We start from the raw sequence: 21,396 nt of genomic DNA on the forward strand, positions 1-21,396 counted from the left end.
TTCAGTCCAAACTTCTTGTTGTTGGTACACCAAAAAAAGAAAAGGGGAAAACGTATTTTTAACAATGAACAACATTTTATTCAATGGAAACATCAACAAATGTCATTCCATATGACCTCCAACATTTCTGATGCAAAGGTGACAAGGTATGCACGATTCACGTGAACTTGAATCAATAACGCCACAATACATGTAATTGCCTTTGTGGTCCAGGCTTAAAGGACACACTTACACCACAAACAAAGCACTACTGTTTCAAAAGCTTTTTCTTCTCTTTTTTAAATCCTGCTGTTGGTAGTTGCTGTCATTAGTGTGAAGCTTCCTACAAATGTGTCCTGTGAGTGTATGTTGATGCATGATGAATCACCAACAATACAAACTTATTGAAATATAATATAATGTTAAATTAATGGCAACCAGTTGAGTTAATTTATTTTTATTTATTTTTGAAAATATATGGCTGGATGAACATATGAGCTGCACCAAATAACATATGAGCTGCACCAAATCAAAAAAATAAAAATAAAATAAAATTCAGAGAGCGACACTGGCCTTATTTTTTCTTTAGTGTGGAAAATGAACAAGTGTAGGCTATTATGTTCACCACCCATAATTGGTGTATTGATTGTCTGCTGGCTTGATTTAGGTCAGCACTGACATATATTGACCGAATAAGAGAGTCTGTTTTACAATCTGGCTGGACTACTTTACAACTTCTCTGTGCAAGTGAGTTTGGAAAATGGTGTGACCTGCATCCACTATTCATCATGAGTGGTAAGTGTGATTCTGTAATATTTTTGCTTACTTTTACATCGGCATGCACATGGCCAGCCCTTACAATATTAACCACATACACTAACTAGATAATATACAAGTTAAATGTCTGCCTTTTCTAAAATAATACTGCTACGTTTTGATTGAAATTATCAGACAGGTATACATTGAACAAAATGTTTGCTATTTTAGTTTGTGTCTGCAGTGGTCTAACTGCACTGAATTGTAGGCCTACATACTGTACCTGAATAACTAAACTCAGATGTATGAATGAAAACACCTCCCAGTATAGTTCTGCACCACTACATCAAACCTAGTTTTAAATATTAACAGTATCAATCAAAACGTAGTGATATTATCATTGATCAATGATTATGCTTTTGTTTGAAGTGAACAATTAATCTTATACTAAATCTAGACAGAATAACATTTTTTTCTTGTTGAAATTTAATAATAGTAAAATATATATATATATATATATATATATATATATATATATATATATATAGTACAAAACACATACTTTCGATTTGACATTTACAATAACTATTAACTTCTACACACTTTCCAACAATGTACTAAATGTTGAACTATCTCAAACAAACGATAGGTGGCAGTAATATCTCAGAAGTTGCGATCCTCATTGACTGTACATATTTAATATGTGGATATTTAATAACTGTTGAATAAATAATCACCCTGGCCTTTTCATTTATTTCCAGTATTTTTGTTTAACTTTTCAGTGTGAAGAAAAGAGATATATAAGAAATTAGGTAAGCCACAATTGGGTTAGATTTTAGGTTATCTGTTTTCATTGCCACTCTTCTTCCATCTTAACAATTTAAACACACTTCCTTTATTGTGTCCTTTCCAGCTTGTTGTCAGCGATGTCTGGCACCGTGTCTCAAACCCACCAAGAGGAGGACTACCGCTTCCTCCACGCCACACTGATGGAGAAGAAGCTCCACCTGCTTTTTAAGGTAAATTCACATTGGTATGATAAATATTCCTTACACATTTGTTTACTTTCTTGATTTTTCCCCCAATGTAAATATATAGCATTCCAATATTCATTCACCTTTGTTGTTTTAAAACATTTCAACCAAGTACCAAATGCTTTTTCAATTTTATAGTATGTTTAACCTTGGACCATGCCCAATTAAGGCTAGGGATGTAACGGCAATATCACGACATTGCAATATTAAAATTGCCAAAATATTGTTGTCGTCATGTCACAATATTAACTCTTTTACTGCCAAGGACGTTAAATGACGTTTAGTAAAAACCTACGGAGGGCCGCCAAGGACGTTAAAAGACGTTCTCCAATTTTTTTTTTTTTTTTTTGGGGAAACGGGTGGAGGAAAGCCTTGGTCAGCTGTGGTGAAAGTTTCAAGCAGATCTAGTTAGCCTAATGACTATATTTGGCCCCTAGATGGCAGCAATGACTCTCTTTTGACAAGATTGGGTAGGCGTCAGTAGAAGACGTGAGGCGGAGCTAGAGGGGACAATGGCTGGGGATGGGAAGCGAAAATAGTGACCGGTTGCAAGCAGCTCACGCTTGAGCATTTTTTTCAAAGACGAAAAGCATCGACCAGTGCTAAAGAGCACATTGATGACGACGATGATCATCATCGATGATGATGATGGTGACTCCGAGGTTGGAAGCGTTGACGCGGCAGTAGAAGACGTGAGGCGGAGCTAGATGGCTGAGGAAGCGAACAATGGCGATCGGTTGCAAGCAGCTCATCGACCAATGCTAAAGAGCACAGTGATGACGACGATGATGATGATGGTGGGTCTGAGGTTGACGCCGAAGTTGGAAGCGTTGACGCCGAAGTTGGAAGCGTTGACGCGGCGGCTATGACCACGTCATAAAGCCTCACCGGCTAGCGATGCTAACACCGGAAAACGCGGGGCACAACCGAGCACGCTCAGGCAGACGTTCAATCGGACGACGAAGAGTGCCCCGAGTCCATTGCATATTCATCGGAGGAGTGGGTACAGTCTGCTACTTGCTATTCCCCGGAAAAAAAGGCCGTCAAGAAAGTGTAACGTCTGCACGCGAATCTGTTGTACAAATCCTGCTCCGTCTCCTTGCACGCAGGGGAGTGTTACAAAAAGAAAAACTGTATTTGAAACATCCACATAATTGTAAATAGTACCACAGTTGCACACATTTGTAAATAGTTTGCGAAATTGTTTTGTCAAATTGTTACACTGTTGAATGGAAATAAACGTATTTTGCAATCTAAAAACACCTTTTCATTGTTGGTGGTAGTGTTTTACAGAAGTAAAGCACTATTTAGGTGTTTGTGGCATCATTCATGGACAAAAAGAAGTGTACAATTCACTAGAGTGCCATGAAATAACATCGTTTTACAAAAAGCTTGTTTTCTCCGTTTTTTTGTTTCAAAACAGAGCGGTGAAACTAACCATTTTCTATTGTTGATTACTGAAAAACGGAATAAGGTAGAAACAAACTTTTTTTTCTGATGAAAGATGAGAGTTCAATCTTTCATTTGGTAGTATGTGTGTTTCCATAGTCCAAACACAACATTTTCTGTGGACCTTGAAAGATCAGTCAAAATGCTTAAATCGGCTGGCACTGGCGGCATCCCTTTTCTGAAAACGTCGGGCAGTCAAAGAGTTATAAGCAGTGCATCTTTTAAAAAGGTGATGTTGTATTCCATTTGTGAAGTTCCAGCGCCATCTGGTGGTTAGTTTATTAGTGTAGTTCAAGTTTAATTAGGCATGTTTTGGCTACTGCAGTGATTCTCACTCCCATAAATCAGTCACACCAGCAAATATTTTTCACATCATGAACATCTCCAAAAAAACATTATGTGTACTTTTCACCCGCTTCAGCTGAACACAGCATTGGGAACTACATAGACCATGATACTTTGCGCCGCTGAGCCAATAAGATCGCAAGCCTATATCTTTTCACTGCTGTCATTATGTACAAAAACAATATTGTTTTTTTTTTTCCCCAGTATGTGTTTTTTTTAACAATATAGTGAGTTTTTATACAGTATCGTGAGCAATTTTTTTTTTAAATATTGCTAACCTCCCCACAATATTGGGATAATTATTGTGTTGTGAGGGTCATATCATGATAATGATCATATCTTGATGTTAGGATATTGTTACATCCCTTGTGACCCTGGTGTGATTGATTACTTAAAGGGGAAGTCAACCCCCACCCCCAAAAAATTATTGACAATAATATTTTCAATGCGGCCCCACTAGTTTAAATATGGTATTCTGGTTAATATTGCATTAGTGCAATATGAGTTAAGCAGCAAAATCCTGCAGTTTTTATCAGTATCAACCAATCACAGCTCAGCTTCAGAAAACAGATGAGGTGTGATCGGTCGTTGCCTGACCCATGAGCAACTGTGATGGTGACACCAAGTGGCAAAATGGCCGTTCCCTGAGATGGATCAAATCGGCTGGATTTTGCTTCATAGCTCATATCCACAATAATATTTATCAGAATGTCATGTTTAGACTAGGACGGTCACATATAACATATTATTGTCAAGACATGTTTACGGTTGAATTCCCGTTTAAAAATCATTTTTCAATTAGTTAAAAAAAAATTCTACTTTTGTTAACAAGAGTACGAAAACCTAGAAAAAGAACAGATATAAAATTTGTGATTAATCGTGAGTTAACTGGTGAAGTCATGCAATTAATTACGATTAAAAAATTGTGATCACCAGACACCCCAAAATTTTTAGTAATCTTTTCTTTAAAAAAATAAATAAATAAATAAAATAATTGTAATTATTTTTTTTCAAATTTTTAATAATCTTTTTTTTTTTTTTAAGAAAAAAATATAAAAAATTAGGGGTGTCAGACGATTACCATTTTCAATCATAATTAATCACATTACTTCACTAGTTAACTCACGATTAATCACAAATTTTATATCTGTATTAATACAATAAAAAAAAAATCTAGGTTTTCATACTCTTGTTAACAAAAGTGGGAAAAATGTTAAACTAATAGAAATAGTTCAAATTAATTTTTGACCTCAATAGCCGTCAATGGAAGTGAATGAGTTAATGACTTATGCACAGATTGCTTGGAGCTCTGCTCTTTTATATACGGTAATAGAATAGAATAGAATTGAATAGAAACTACCGTTTTTAAGAATTGATTTTCATCTCTCAAATTTTAGGGGTTCTTGAGCACACCACAAATTAGGCATCAAACGTGATCTACCATGGCCTCATGGTAGGCAGGTGGTTTGCTCAACTGCCTCACAATGCTGAAGTCAGAGGTTTTGGAAGGCACATGGGAAGATCGAGATTTTCACTGGGCTTCTCCAAAAACATGCATTACGGTAATTAAAGACAGATATGAATGCACTTGTACTGTGTATATAAATGTTAGTTTTTCTCGATGTGACATGAGACTCGCTGGGGTTTATCCAGCTCACCCGTGACTCCAGTGAAAAAAAGTGGTATAGAAAATGGATAAAAGAAACACTAGTAAGTTAAATGTGAAGGAAGACATGGGCAAGACTGGTAGGATTCCTAAATAAGGGAAACTTGAATCATGAACATAACATCGTTTACTCCCACCTGTAGCTGTTACAATATGTTGCATTCACTGCTCTTTTAGTACGCGGAGAATATTTACTGTTATACTTGAACTTTCTCCTCAGATCCACGAACGGCTGAGGCGCTTTGTGAAACGAGGACCCGCTCCCGTCCAAGAGCGTGCAACCAGTCTGGCCTCGCATGTAAGCGGCTCTTGCCAAACATCTTTTGCAGACAATCACAGCGCTTAAAGATGACGGGATGACTGCAGAGACATCGGGAAAGATTTGTCATGGTTTGAATAGTTTCCTCCTCTGTACAGATCACTTTACTGTCACACAGAAGCAATGAATGGAGCGCAGGATTTTAAAAGGAAATTGTATCTCTAAACTCTGAATTGTGTCTGGAAGCAGATGCAGCGTCATTTTTAATCTGGATGCGGTGAGTTCGGTCACCGAGGACAGTGCGCAGGCTGCTAAACTCATTTTGTGTTATGTTTCACTTTGAAGGAATACAATTAATTTCACATTTAAGACAAAGTGACAGCACCCACCCACACACACATGCACACAATGTTTATCCAAAGGGGCACACCCCATCTGTGATGTGCATCATCTTTCATAGCCACCTCTTTATGTTTTAATTACACTTTACCTAAACCAGAGGTCTGCAACCTGCGGCTCTGGAGCCACATGTGGCTCTTTGGTCCCTCTCCTGTGGCTCCCTGTGTATATCTAAAAAAAAAACACACATAGTAGAATTTCATTTTTATATTTTTACATATTTATCTTTATTTTTAGATAAAATATTGTTTAGATGAATTAAAGGATCTTTGTGCAGTTTGTCACTTTTTTACTCGCTATTGCCACCTCTGGCCCAAAGCGTAACAGCAACATCTGTGTCAGGCTCGTTCAAGGTGCGGATGCGAGTACGTGCACGATCTTAAAGCGACAGCCACAGTTGACAAACAAAGCCATGACTTCAAATGAGGAGGAGGGGGGGGGACTCCACCCCTTCCCCTCACCAAAGAAACTGTGGAGTGTGAGGGTCCGCATTCTCTACTATAAAGGGAAGATAAAAGCTGATAGGTGCTGTCAGAGTCGTCAGGGCTCTTTGTACTCATCGGGAATTTTACATGCATAATGTAGAAAAAGCTTTAATGTGGCCTTTTTAAACTGCACAATGCATCTTTAATTATTTAAAAAAAAAAAAAAAAAAGAATGATTAAAGGTGAGGTTTTAGTTTTCACTCAGAAATAAGCACTTCTTAAACACTGGATGTATACACATGTAATCCTTCTCAATTAACACCTCTGGGCTTCTGTTAATGTGTGATGGGGATTTTGTCATCATCCACCACCACCCCAGCCTGTATTTTGCTATTTTGTTGTGTTTTGCCATGCAGGGACGTTTGTGGGCAGGAAGTCTATTGTTACCCCTCCAGCCAATCACAGAGCGGGGGGCGTGTCGCTGAAGGCAGGTGCAATGTTGAAGAGAAGAGTGGGGGTTGAGCCATGGGAGGAGTCAGTTTTGAATTGTTTGTTTACAAACACAAACGGACAAAACTAAAGACCCCACCTTTAAATATTCAAAAAATGTCAGAGTCCAAATTTTCAAGTTGTCAGAAAAAGAGAGGCAAAAGGTAGATGAAAAACGTTTTAAAAATGACCTAAAAATGTCCAAAAAGTAAGAGGAACAGCAAGAAAATGACCATAAAATGTCCACAACACTGGAAAAAAAAGTCTTAAAATTGTTTTAACAAAAGGCAGAAAAGAAAATGTTCAAAAAGTAACTATACAATGTCCCAAAACAAGAAGGAATCCAGAAAATTTATGAAAAACAAAAGTCTGTGTGGGGGGAGAAGAAAGATTAAAGGTAGAAGAAAATAAATCTCAAAGTATTAAATGCTGCTTATTTTTCCATTATGTTGGCTATAGCTCAAATTAGCACTGTCTGTGGATCTCAGTACATTACACTAACACACTGTTTCCTTCATCAAAATCTTGAAGTGTTTTGTGGCTCCAGACAGATTTTTGGTTATTTATTGGACCTATAATGCCTCTTTTGACAGTAAAGGTTGCCAACCCGACCTATACAATAAACTCCCAATCCTCCTTTCCCGTCATCCCCAAAACAAGCACCCTCTACGTAATCTAAAACTGGCCTTTCCAGCATGTGTGCTATTCACCCTCTTTATCGTGTCATACTAACAGTGACTCCTGCCATGTTTCCATACTGACCATCAACTCCTATCCTTGTCTCACTCTTATTGCTTCTGATTTCGTCCGACAGCCACTCTCCGCCTGGCTTAAATCATCAGGACCTACTAGAATGGCCAAACCATAGGCCTGTTTCCCCTCAGAGACGCTCCTGTTTGCTCACAGTGGAAACTAATGACCTTCATGCTTTGCGTCTCAAGAGTGTGCCTCAACATCTTGAAGCAGTAGAAGTCATTACAGTAACACGCTTGACAAGCGGGCGACTGCGCACAGACAGTGGCCGCCTGTCGGTCAAGGTTGCTCTTTTTTTATCTGTCGCCGCAGCTGTCGTGTAGCCTTGAAGACGCCGGAGTGGAGTTGAGTTTTTTTCCCTACGGTGGCCAACATGAGTTGAATAGGGTCGGTTAAAATACTGATGATGTGACACCGTTGTCTGAATTAGGCTGAATTTCGCTTAGCTGCCGCCTTGCCCATATTGCACCTTGGGTTGAGTGCGAGGCTCCAGTTGTTGAAAACGAGTTGGGGTGAAGGTCACGCTAAATACTGTTTGAAGTGAGCTTCATAATTCAAAATAATATACTATCTTTGCTCTATTTGCAGGTATTTGAAGATCTGATTCACCATAAATGGAGAGAGGAAGTCAGAGAACTTTTTGCCCTTCTTTGTAAACCTCACTTCAAGGTGCAGTTTCCATCAAGCAGTTGTTCATCCAACCTCTTTCTTAGTTGATTTAAACCTAGTGAGAAGTATGTCTTTTTCTCAGTCGGGTCAAACCCTTCTCCCATAACAATAAAAACAATGTAGTCAGAATGTCATACAATTGCTGAAAGCATCCAACAACGCACTGCACAGTACCGGCTCGGCTTAGCTCGGTTTGGGACAGTCCATTCAAACTACGCCACATTGAACAATGGCCTCCTGTATTTACTCCTTAGCTTGTAGCTCTTGGCCACAAAAAGGAAATACATTTTACCCGAGAAAAGACCAAGCAAACAGTGTGTTTATTTTAGTGTCCTCAGATTGATTTGTATCCTCAAAAGTCATAAATTGGCTTCCGGCAAACTAGGCCTGCTGTGGTTTGGTTTTCAGTTTATTTCCTACAATTTTATTGACTTTTGAATGTGACTTTCAAATGCATCGTGAAGGGTGTAACAGGATCTAATGATGCAGGCATTTCACCTACCATTGAGTTGCAAATGAACTATTTAACAGTTTTACAAAACTATTGCACAGTAACCTGAAGGCCTATTTTCTCTTCCGTGAGCTACAGCGATACTGTCATGTTCCGAGCTTAGACACATGCAATTAAATGCTTTTAACACTTGGTTTCCGACAGCTCCCTGGCGTGAAATAACAAATTTGTTCAAATTGATTGCCCCTCTTCCTCCAAATGAGGGGTTGCTGCCTTCGATCAACCATAACCTCTCAGTTGTGTTTATTAGTGTTAACTGATGTGGAGGCTTACTCAGACACATGTCCAGACTCACGCAGTTGTCCTGCGAGTGAACTGACAACTAGCAGGTTTGTTTGAACGGTCTTAATGACCTGCTTGTTCTTGGCTGAAGCTCAGGTACGCAAGCATACTTGGGAAAGACACCGTGTTGTAATATAGATGAATGAATGTTTGTTTTTGAAAAGTTGATTGAAGCCACGGGAACGTCTCAGGTAATAGCAGCATCTAAGCAGAGCAGCTGTTGATGGACAATAGGATAACAAGTACACCGACTGACAGATGTGCTGGATCGCTGTTAATAATTATAGGCAGATATCGAAATACTATTTATGGTAATGTTGAAATTTGCATAGAGAATACAGCCAACGCAGAACAACATTTTCCTGTAACAACACCCAGGATCTGTATGATGTTTGAGCAGACCCACTTGGTGGTGTCAGGAGTTCTTCCAGGTGGCCCACGGGCTGGCTGTACATTCCAAATATAATCACATGTGGCATATTGCTAACAGAAAGTGCTGCATTTGTCCTTATGTGCTCTAATGGATCAGACAGGCCAAGAGAACATGTTCAAATGTTTACACTTATTCACCTCCCAAGCCCCTCTGATTTGTAAGTAAGGCTTAGTTGCACCTGCCACCTTTTTGCCTCCAGGTTCTAAATATCTAAGGTCTTTGACTTAAAAAAAAAAAGAGATTTTCCAACAATGAGGAGAATTGGTACCTCTAGCAAGCATAAAAGTGTGAAAGTCAGGGGTATTGTTTTGATCGTAATTTGTTAGCTGTTTTTTTTAAATAATCAGGAATATAGATACTACACAATACTGTATGCTGTCCCAAAATGCAAATACAGTAATACAATCCTGTCCACCTATTTCTATAATTTTTCTTTGAACAGAAAGTATCCTGATGACTAAGATACAAACGGCAAAATAAACAACAAGCTTTGGCTCACTACAATTGTTTACACTTTATTTGACAAATATATTTTGCCATTTGAGTCGCAATTGATCCAATCCCCCAGCACAAAAATAAAACATGGTACGGTCACATATATTTTTAGCATCTTCCTTGAGCAAGGATGTGGCCAGCTAAGATACAGTCAAGGGTTCAACCTTGGCGTATGGATGAGCTGAGCATACCGGGCATCATTTTCTGTTAAAAAAAAATTTGGACAGCAAAGATATGCAGATTATAACTTCAACATCATCATTGAACATGTTAGACTCTGCTTTCTGTTTGTTTTTGTTTCTAATGTTGTTTTCACACTTTGCTGTAGGCAAAGAGACAAATGAATGTGCGTCTTTTTTCATTTCCATGTTCGAAATACTTATAGTTCAAAATGACCATCTTTCTCGGTTTGATATTGCACCATAATGCCAGAAAGATCATCTTGCACATGATGACCGTACGTCATTTTTGTTATTGTTGTACAGGGTCTTATGTGCGTCCATGATGCAGTAGCTCAGAGAGATTATGAGCCTACTCTGCCACAAGTACCTAATGGCATTATAGACGACGAAGAAGATTCAGTGAAGATTGTCAGTCTTGTCAAAACCAAGGATCCACTGGTCAGTAACAATGTACTCAAATAAAATATTTATTTATTTGCTTAGGTTAATCAGAATTAAAGTTTGAAGTATAATGTGTAGCCCGAAGCATGCTAATGTACAGTATGTTACTAATTTGTGCTGCTAAATGCACACAAACAACTTTGGTCTTTTCTTCATATTCACACAGTCACATACTAAGGTAATTGTGCTTAAAACTGTGCCATGTGTTCTGCAACAAGACATTTAAAAAGCACCGTAAAGCTCAAGCAGTCAAAGTTGGCAGCTGCAAACATGTTGCGCTGTCATATGGGCACAAAGTGAAAGTCATGCATGCCATGACATAAAGCAGAAGAAAGCTTTAGACCAGGAAAATGGGGACAACACAATACCGAGTGAACATAAGAAAATGTTCTCTCAGCATTGTTGAAAATGACACAATGTTGTTTTTATGGATTTCATATGATAAAGAGTAGAATTTGTGCATTCTTGTCTGGTCAAAACTGTTGAAATGACTCGATCATTTCTTAGCATTAACGTTGACTGAGATCATCCCTCCGCTGCGTCTGATAGAAATTAACGTTCAAGGCCGGTTTTTAATCATGACAAATTTTCTTGGTCCTACCAGAACGTCTCATACCGCCATGTTCCAAAATATTGTCACTTGTATCTGGAAATTTCCTGGATCAGGTGGAACTGGACTGAACAGGGATGAAAGTTCAAAGAACACAATTCCACCAAGGCTACAAAGTCCTCTAAATTTGTTATTTTCCTTCAAATGAAAAGGACCCGAATTTTGTGGATCTGAATGCCGATCAAGGTCTACAGTATATAAAGCACTTATAGTGATTGTCTGCTGTGAGTAACATTTACCAGATTTTGTTCCATAAGCACGTCCAGTAGTTCATTAGAAAATCACAGCAACATATTTAATCTCCATGGATCCTCATCAAAAGTCAAGCATTTGTTTCTTATCATATAGTCTTATAGTTTTTGACATCTGTTGAGAGGATTTGAGAGAAGTGGAACATTTCTAAAATGGTTGTGCTCATTTTAAATCTACTTCTTCAAAGTGAGTTTGTTTACTAATAGGAAAAATATGATTAACATCCAGGCTAAATTTGAGAATGCAGTAATTCACTTAATGAATGGCATTTTCTTTGCTCTATGAGAGAAGACTTAAACCGATAATGGGGAACAGATGCTTGTATTGATCCCAAAACCTAAGTGGAAGAGAGTGACCTTTGTCTGACATGCTCGTTTTGATTGATCCAACATGTTTCAGTTTTCCATACAACAGGGCTACACCCGAGTCTGGGCTGATTGTTGTCAAGTACACAAGTTTTTCCAGTCAGATTTTCACCGGCTATTTAAAATAATGCCGATTTGGATAACCTTCTCCAGTGGTTTGTGTGTTGCATTATGAGAGCAGTCGAAATGGTCACAACCTTCTTTGAAATGAAGTGACTCCTAATAAGAAGCTCAATGTGTTATTTTAACTATCCATTGTTGTACTAATCACATCTGCTCCTCATATCAACACTTAAGGGCGCTACGATTAAGAGGGATCAGTCCACAGGGGCGATTGTTGTGGCTCGGGTCATGCGAGGAGGTGCTGCCCATAAGAGTGGTAAGCTTAACTTCAAGTTTCTAAAAGTGTTAATATTACATTGTGTCCAGTGGAGTCTCCAAATTCAAATCTGTTCTGTGAGGCTGGTTGTTGGTTTTCAGTGCAGAATTAAGTCTGTTTCCAAAATTCTTCTCTTAGTTGAAATGTGAGTATAAAGTCATGTACACACATACTATTTTTAACAGCTTACCCATGTGACCCCGCGCATGACTAGGAATAAAAATCGCCACGTGCTTTCTTACGGCTCTTATCATTTTGATGTACAGTCACACACTGACCTGACTAACTGTTAGCTTATATGGTAGCTTCCGCATTGTTTGCAAACACTTCTCCTTGTCATTTTTATTGTGGTTAATGACTTGGGAGACAAACACTCAATTACAACCAGCTGCTTCTCTCTTCCTAATTGGCAATCATTTAACTTTCTGGTACTTAATACTTATTGGTACATGACTACATTTGGGGGTTTCACTGTACTTAACGGTATGTTCCACTCTGAAGGTCTGATTCATGAAGGAGATGAGCTAAAAGAAGTCAACGGTTTCTCACTGGATCGCAGGAAGCCTAAAGAAATTCTCCCTCTGCTGGTTAGTCTCGCTGCTTTTCAGTGCTGGTTTTATTTAAAACAGATAAAGATGTTGTTTTTGTCCATTTGTTTGCATCAGCGTCTCCCAAACCCACAATGGGTCATCGGTTACTTGGCCCGCTTTTACTGAGTCATTATGCTATAGTGCTATTTTAATGCTAGCCTATTTTATTACATAGTATAGCAGGCTCACATTTTCTTGGCAAAAGGCAAGTTTAAAGTTAAAGTACCACTGTTGTGGTGGGGCCAAATTCACTCTCCATATTTGACCCATCCCCTGACGGAGCGGTGAGCAGCAGCAGGGGCCACGCTCGGGAATCATTTGGTGATCTAACCCCCCAATTCCAACCCTTTAATGCTGAGTGTCAAGCAGGGCAGCAATGGGTCCCATTTTTTTTTTTTTTTACAGTCTTTGGTATGACCCGGCCAGGGATTGAACCCACAACCTCCAAGGCTCAGGACAGACAGACACTCTACCACTATGCACCATTCTAAAACATCCTGGTCACTTCTTGATTTTTTAAAGAGCATTATAATCAACTGTATAGTACATCAGTGAAGTGTGTTACAAGTACAACATGTGGTTTGTGTACTAGCTCAAGTAGTATACAAAGAATCACTGAAATATATGTTCAAACCTTTTATTTGTTTAAATCCAGTACAGCACACTATTAAGTACAGTCAGTTGGCATTTAACTTTTAAGCACAATCCATTTTCCTTTAATCTTTTAGAACTGTTTGTTTTCAAACATTTAATTACAGTAGATGCAGTTTTCATCAAATTTATCTGCAACACATTTGAATCAAATCATTATTCAAGTAGGCAACAGTTATTTTTTTCATTTGCCTATATTTATTGTTCATTTTCTACTTGTGCATAATGTTACAGTGGCTACCAAAAACATAAAATATAACTCTGCCTCATTTTTTTGACCACCCGGTCCTATATTCCACTGTTAATCATGATGGTGGTTACTTGGAGAGTTTTTTTAAGGTGGTACTTGGTGTAAAAAATAATATTAAAAAAAGTTCTAGAACCACTGTTAGAGAGAATAATAACATTGATTTCATGAAACATTTTGACTATATCATGTCTAGATTCTTTATTTGTAATTAATCTCTATTCATCCTTGCCGCAATGTAGTGTAATTTTCAGGTGCATTCATTCAACCAAAACAAACTAAATTGCTAACTTAAATCACATTGTTTTCTTTCAGACTGAACACTAGACACGGTTATTTGTGAAAACAATGAATGAGTGCTAAATATACATAAGCATGGTACCAGCAAAATAACAGTTAACCAAAGTACTGCTGTAACCACTATTGAGTCTAGTGGTGTTACATTAGTTATTGTAGCCTACAATAAATTGTTAACCCATACATGATGATAAAGATATACAGTATTAGCTTTGACCCAGAAGCACAAGCAATTACAGTGTGCATGGTGTTACAAAGTGTTGTTACTACTGGCAATATGTGCAGTAAATATTTGACGGTGTTAGCAGGCACAATTTATGTCCTTGCACTAAACTTTGTACTTGTCAAAGTAAAATTTCCCCCAAAACAGCTTTGTTTTGTATTGGAGGCAGGAGTATACAGTGCATGTGCTTTAGGACGCTGTGTGACCAAAGAATAATCCACATTTGGCCTGATGGATGGTGTTTATGACAAAACGATATTGTAGTTGTGTAATGAAACAAAATGTCTCATTGAGTTTTTATAATTTTTAGACAACACAAGACAGACCAATGAAGTATTTCCTGTTTTGGCTACACAAACAATATGTGTCAGTAAGATTAATTTCGTGTTAGGTTTGGTCTTTTCTTTTTATGGATTTAACAAAAGTATGAAACATTAAGAATTTGAAGTTGCACAGACAAGAAATGGTTAGCTCAGTGTGGACCAAAAAATATTTTAATAGATTCTGAAAGTGAATAGAATATGCCAAGAAATTGTCTTTTCCTCCTAATTTGCATGAAATATGACTGACGTTGCATGTTGATTAATGAGCTTGGAAAATGCAGATGTGTGTAATAGTATTTTAGGGGCGCAACATATGAGAAAAGTTCAATACAAGTTAGATACAAATTATTCATTGTGGTGGAAGTTATGTTTGTACATTCTAATGTGTTATGTCTTTGTCAGATGTGTAAAAAAAAATTGAAAACCTTTTTTTTTAATCTCTGCAGTAGCCTTTTATTAACTATGCCAAGGCACATTGATGCTGGCCAAACACTTTACAAAAGCTCTTGAAATATTTTTCCTTTATTTTCCCCACATATATGGGTACTATTCCCCTTTTTTTGTTGACATTTTTGACAGATCTAGGTCTGCGCCATTTCTCGATGCTAAGTTAACGTTGCCCAGCTGCACCTTCATACCCTGCGAACAAACACAGAAGGACTATCAATCAACTCCTGTAACATCAGAAAGCAAACGTGCATATTTCCTAACTTTTAATGTGTTCCTTTAATGTGTCACTAATGGTGTGCAGGCACGCTCTCAGGGTGATGTTACATTCACAATTGTTCCTGCCGTCTCCAAGCAAGAAGTGTTATCCAAAAAGAAGGTACAATCGATGACATATTCCCTTGTGGCATTTCTTTTACATGAGGCCTGCATTGTGGTTTTGTGTACACAACTGGCCATCTGGTTACAGTAAAAGGAGATTATGAAAAGTGTCATGTCATGTGTTTAGTGCTGCCACATCATGACAACCTTCTCAGTGACTTCAACAAAAGACCACCGTGCATTTTATGCCTAAGGTTTATACCATTTATTGACGTGTAAAAGAAAGAAATCAATTGCAATGGACTAAGACAAATGATTATCAGTGATTAGGTCATTTCTCAAAGTCACGCTAAGCTATGTGAAAAGCATCAGATGATGAAGTTGTAAGTTTCCAAGTTAGGAAACGGATATGTCTGAATATATATACTGTGATATATGTCAGTGTCATTGTTTTAAAAGTAGTTTCCTTTTCCCAGCTGTTTGTAAGGGCTCTCTTTGACTACAACCCGAGTGAGGATCCAGCTGTCCCGTGCAAGGATGCAGCAATTACTTTTAAACGAGGCAACATCCTCCAGATTGTCACCACGGAGGACGACACCTGGTGGCAAGCCTGCCATATCAGGGGTAGTAACACGCGAGCAGGACTTATCCCCTCGCAGCAGCTCCAGGAGAGGTGATGAGCTACATCTTTTTGGTCATTGGCTAAACCATTTCGTTTTTATTATCATTTTAATAACCATCTATTGCAATTAACAATCTACAGGAGAGTTGCACTACAGCGACCCCAAAGCTTGTTCCAGCAACAGCAAGTCAAGGCAGCAGGTGAGCAGCGAAAAGTTTCTTTCCACAACATCACTGGTAAAATAAGCAAAGTGCTTTTCAATTCAAGACAATGAACTAAATAGTAATGCTTGACTTGTGGTGGAAAGTTCAGGTCAGAAAAACACCTGCTATGTTGTACTACTCACTGGTGTGTTTTCCTCCACATGTGCTACAGATGAGGGCAAAGGTACTTTCAGTTTTCTTTACATGTATAAACGTTTACCTTCACAAACAAGTGAAATACAGTAGAACCCCAAAAGTCAAAACAATCCATTATGTGATGCGGGTTGACCTCCTTACATGGAAATGATACAGAACAGGAAGGTCAATTAGGGCCCTATTTTCATACCCAGCGCAATTCTAGCACAAAACACAGTCTAACTGTGTGCAAGGGTGGAGTTTTTTTTTCTTTTGGTATTTTCCTGGACTTGTAGCCTATAGGTAGAAGTGGGCGTTTGCGTCGTTAGGTGCTGTGGGAGGGAACGCAGCAGACTCCCGGCCAATGGAAGCGGCTCCCCTCACTCCCTTTAACTAACCCGCATGACATTAACTTGTAGATGCAGGGGATCGGCACGCACTAAGTACATTTAAAAGAAACTGCAAGAAAATTTCCACCTGTGACTGATGTAAAGTTGGCAGGACGTGCGCCGCCGGAACTGGAACGGGTGGCGGGCGCAGCACGTGCGCCGCCGGAAACTGAAACGGGTGGCGGGCGCAGCACGTGCGCCGCCGGAAACTGAAACGGGTGGCGGGCGCTGCACATGCGCCGCCGGAAACTGAAACGGGTGGCGGGGGCTGCACATGCGCCGCCGGAAACTGAAACGGGTGGCGGGCGCTGCCGGAAACTGAAACGGGTGGCGGGCGCTGCACATGCGCCGCCGCAAGCTGGAACGGGTGGCGGGCGCTGCACATGCCATGCGGGAAACTGGAACGGGTGGCGGGCGCTGCACATGCGCCGCCGGAAGCTGGAACGGGTGGCGGGCACTGCACATGCGCCGCCGGAAGCTGGAACGGGTGGCGGGCACTGCACATGCGCCGCCGGAAACTGGAACGGGTGGCGGGCGCTGCACATGCGCCGCCGGAAGCTGGAACGGGTGGCGGGCGCTGCACATGCCATGCCGGAAGCTGGAACGGGTGGCGGGCGCTGCACATGCGCCGCCGGAAGCTGGAACGGGTGGCGGGCGCTGCACGTGCGCCGCCGGAAACTGGAACTGAAGGAGGGCGCAGCATGTGCGCCGCCGCAAACTGGAACTGTTGGCGGGCGCATCACGTGCGCCGCCGGAAACTGGAACTGTTGGCGGGCGCATCACGTGCGCCGCCGGAAACTGGAACTGTTGCTGGGCGCATCACGTGCACCGCCGGAAACTGGAACTGTTGCCGGGCGCATCACGTGCACCGCCGGAAACTGGAACTGTTACCGGGCGCATCACGTGCACCGCCGGAAACTGGAACTGTTGCTGGGCGCATCACGTGCACCGCCGGAAACTGGAACTGTTGCCGGGCGCATCACGTGCACCGCCGGAAACTGGAACTGGTACCTGCCTCTTGGTCTGCTGGGTCCGTTTCTGGTTGGATCATTCTGTCACGGTTGCGGAGTGGAGGACCCAAATGCAGGGAGGCAGGAAAGCATGCATGCACTACTAAACACAATTTATTTAACAAAAACACTACCAAGGGTTGGGAAAACAAAACCAACAAAGATCTGAAAAGACCAAAAATCAAAGGAACAACAAAACACCAGTGGTGACAGCGACAATGATCCAACAAAGACTGAACAAAACCCGGGAACTAAATACAAGCCAACTGACGAGACAACGAGAGACACCTGGACAAGACACAAGTGGCTGGGGGAGATGATTGGATGACACAAGGGAACAGGGTGACGAGTACAGGTGCGAACAAAACCTTACAAGTCAGACAGGACACCAATCATAACACTGAACAGGTGTAATATTTAGATGTTTTTCTATCACTACATTGACATTCCGCCAGGCGTTGCAATTACACACTCTGCTGGATCGACCTGCCCAGCTTGGTGGAGGCCAGTCTGCCAAAGTGGCAAACACACAGAGTGAGCCTTGCACCGATACAAAAATCAGGATCTGACGACATTCAAGCAAGCTTCTTTTTTTTTTTAGCTGAGGTGTGAGAAGAGATTTGATTTGGTTGAGCTCCAAATTGTACCACTTTTGTGGCATTGGGTTTTTGAGGTTCTGCTGTACATGTACATTTTGTGACACTGTTTGACTTTCTTCAAGATTAACTTGCCAAAACAAATCATCTTGCAATGTTCCCACTCCATCTTTTCCAACATGTGGACGATTCTGTTGAATGTTTCAACCACTGTAAGAGTAATCTAGTTGTTTTCTAAGTTCTGGATACCATTTTGCAACCCAACTATAATTAGAATTTCCAAAGCAAAATAGTTGTACATTTGAGTTAGAACATGTGCTAATACTTTGAGCATGACATTTCAGAGGTTTATGTCCATGATTTCCCCCACTCTAGTTTTTCCAGTTGAGGAGGATGTTGACTATGGAGCTATAACTGGAATCCACATTGGTAAGATGTTTGTCTTGTTCCACATAAATCCCAATGATACTGGAAAGAGGACTTGTGCAATAGAACACAATACAAATCGGGGCAATTGGACATGACAAGTCACAACTACAGTCCCCAAGAAAAACAGATACATGAGGCCGCTTCATCTGATGAAGCATTTTATGGGTTTAACGATTTTAGGGAAAGGACTAGAACAGCAAATGTGGTTTGAGCCCACCAGTTTCCCCATCTGTCTCCAGCTTATGGACTGCAAATGATGTTTGTGGCCATTGTCACGTGTGCACGAGAGCAGAGAATTGTATTCAGATGAGCAACTCTTACCCGTTCCCAACTGTTAAAAAATTTCATTGAGTCCGTACAATTACAATACAAGCTATGTGCGAATAATTGGGTGCTTTTTGTCTAGTGTGTTACCTTGTATCAGCGTGGCAAGAGGTTAGAAGGGACTAAATATAAATGGTAAATGGACTGCTTTTTATATAGCGTTTTATCTACACCGTGTCGTGCCCAAAGCGCTTTAAAATGCCTCAAATTCACCCATTCACACATCAGTGGTAAGCTGCTGCCAGGGGTGAGGATCGAATCCACAACCTTACGGATGGGAGACGATCACTCTACCACTGAGACATGATACCTATATGACGCATTGCTACGGTACTTCACAATATAACAACAATAATATGAAACAATAAATGTTAAATGAGTTACTCTCTGACAGAGTTATTCAAAATGGAAGAATCTTAATAGGGCTACACTTTTTTAGGCATTTCATTACTCCAAGGGTCAATATCCTCAAGAAGTAGCCTTGGTCTCCAAATCAGATTCTCTCAGTCGTAAAACTAAGTTAAAAAGAAAAAAGTACATGTTTTTTCTCTCCAGAATAAGTTATTTGATAATACACATCATTTCGATCATGTATACTCTACATTGATTCTATTGAACGTTTTGCATGTCCACGAAATTGCTGTCCAACCTGCCCCTTTAGGATGACCTAAAAAATTGTATTTAGCGTTCTTAAATTTTTATCACGTTAAACTCCGCAGAGATCCAGCTAACCATTTCATTTCATGTGACCTTGTTAATGGAAGCTTATTGTTTTGTTTTGCCAGTCAAAAGTTTGGATCTCGGATCCTTGGTTTTCGACAGAGTTCCAGTTTTAATTTATTTGACATATGATCAGTAGCGTAAACAAACAGGTTATGTTTTGGTCATCTAAGACCTAGTTTTATAAGAGTTTATTTTATGGGGCTGGATTACTTCTCCTTTCCTATGAACACCATGGAATCTCTGGCTACCAATAACTGTTCCTGGTTCAGATAAACAACACGAGAATTTGATTGACATTACGACGCCGCATATTCAGTGACTGCTTGTGTGAATCTGAACTCTTAAGTCACTCTGTCCTGTAAAACAGAAATAACATCAGTAATTTATATATGATTTTTTTTTTTTTTATAGTTCTCAGCATCTGAGTCACCGATGGCAATTGCAACGCCACTGTCGCTTTAAACTGACAATGACAAGATGTTTTCTACTTAAACATGTTTTGACTCCGAGCAAGAGGGTAACTTTGTCGGATCTTTAACTTTAGTGCCATGTAAACAAGCGCTTGAAATCTCCACTCACCGTGTCACGGTGCAAGGAGAGGAAACAGACAGATACGCTTACAAAGTCAAATTACAGCCTATGTCAAAGAAAGCCTGGCATCACCGCCACGCGCGGTACTTAACGTCATGAAAGAGAGCGTGCAGAAGAAGACAGGCCAAACCGCAGGCGCATGGCAGACGCAGGCTGTCAGACTGCATACAAATCACCACTGGCACACTTTTATTCTGGGGGGCCTGAACCCCCTCTTGTCTTTTATTCACTTTGTTTTTTTGTGTCGAATACTGTTGAATTAACATGCTGATTGGCAACAGGTTTGGGGGTGGGAATGGTTTATAAGCCATTACTGTATCTTTTAAACAAGCCTTTAGGTCATAAAAGTTGTAGCCACTTCAAATGTTAAACAATTAGATAGGTCCAGAATTATTGGGCCAATAAACGTGTTTGTGATGTTTACAGTGGATTTGAAATAAAACAAGCAATGTGATTAATGAGTAGATTTAATCTTTAATTCGAGGGGAGTTATAGCCATCATATGCAGATTACCTCAATTTCCAAAGCCTCTCGGTTCAGCTGGAATAGCATCCAATAATGAAATAATGGAAATTAAATGCAGACTGGGAGGTGAGTGAGCATGGAGAGTTCTCATTTAGGTTATATGTTATTCTTCACCCTTTTGGATCATATTTTCTTCAAAATTTAGCTCAACCGCGAGAGAGTATCGTAATTAAAGTTAAAGAAACACTTATTGCCACACTCAACTAAGTGGGCTGAAATTCATTTTCCACATTTTGACCCATCCCCTGAGGGAGTGGTGAGCAGCAGCAGGGGCCACGCTCAGGAGTCATTTGGCGATCTAACCCCCAATTCCAACCCTTAATGCTGAGTGTCAAGCAGGGAGGCAAATGGGTCCGTTTTTGTAGTCTTTGGTATGACCCGGGGATGGAACCCACAACATCCCAGTGTCAGGGCGGACACTCTACCACAGTTACAGTCACAGCCAGGTGTACTTTAGCTTTCTTCTACATTCCAAAAGCATGCAAACATTGCCCATATGTGAATAATAAAGGGTGGCTATGTATGTATGGGATGGAAAGATGCCATCTATGACATTGTTGACCAACTTCACTACTCA

General features: G+C 40.1%; 1 protein-coding gene across 7 annotated transcripts in view; it reads left to right on the forward strand.

Moving 5' to 3' along the window:
* Positions 1-702: 702 nt before the first annotated feature.
* LOC144044508 (MAGUK p55 subfamily member 7-like) overlaps positions 703-21,396 on the forward strand; it is a 36,472-nt gene continuing 15,778 nt past the window's right edge. For 3 of the 7 annotated variants that reach the window (XM_077558968.1, XM_077558963.1, XM_077558970.1), the window contains exons 1-12: positions 707-774; positions 1,518-1,547; positions 1,649-1,754; positions 5,450-5,527; positions 8,143-8,223; positions 10,430-10,564; positions 12,092-12,173; positions 12,675-12,760; positions 15,256-15,330; positions 15,749-15,945; positions 16,036-16,094; positions 18,603-18,656. In XM_077558968.1, the coding sequence (XP_077415094.1) occupies positions 1,662-1,754; positions 5,450-5,527; positions 8,143-8,223; positions 10,430-10,564; positions 12,092-12,173; positions 12,675-12,760; positions 15,256-15,330; positions 15,749-15,945; positions 16,036-16,094; positions 18,603-18,656 (940 nt within the window). In that variant the 5' untranslated portion in view covers positions 707-774; positions 1,518-1,547; positions 1,649-1,661. Of the gene's footprint in view, positions 775-1,496; positions 1,548-1,648; positions 1,755-5,449; positions 5,528-5,566; positions 5,620-8,142; positions 8,224-10,429; positions 10,565-12,091; positions 12,174-12,674; positions 12,761-15,255; positions 15,331-15,748; positions 15,946-16,035; positions 16,095-18,602; positions 18,657-21,396 lie in introns of those variants that run through there. The other 4 variants (XM_077558965.1, XM_077558966.1, XM_077558967.1 and 1 more) reach the window with 4 other exon arrangements.

This window comes from Vanacampus margaritifer, chromosome 2 (assembly GCF_051991255.1).
Source record: "Vanacampus margaritifer isolate UIUO_Vmar chromosome 2, RoL_Vmar_1.0, whole genome shotgun sequence".
In the NCBI taxonomy this organism is placed as follows: Eukaryota; Metazoa; Chordata; class Actinopteri; order Syngnathiformes; family Syngnathidae; genus Vanacampus; species Vanacampus margaritifer.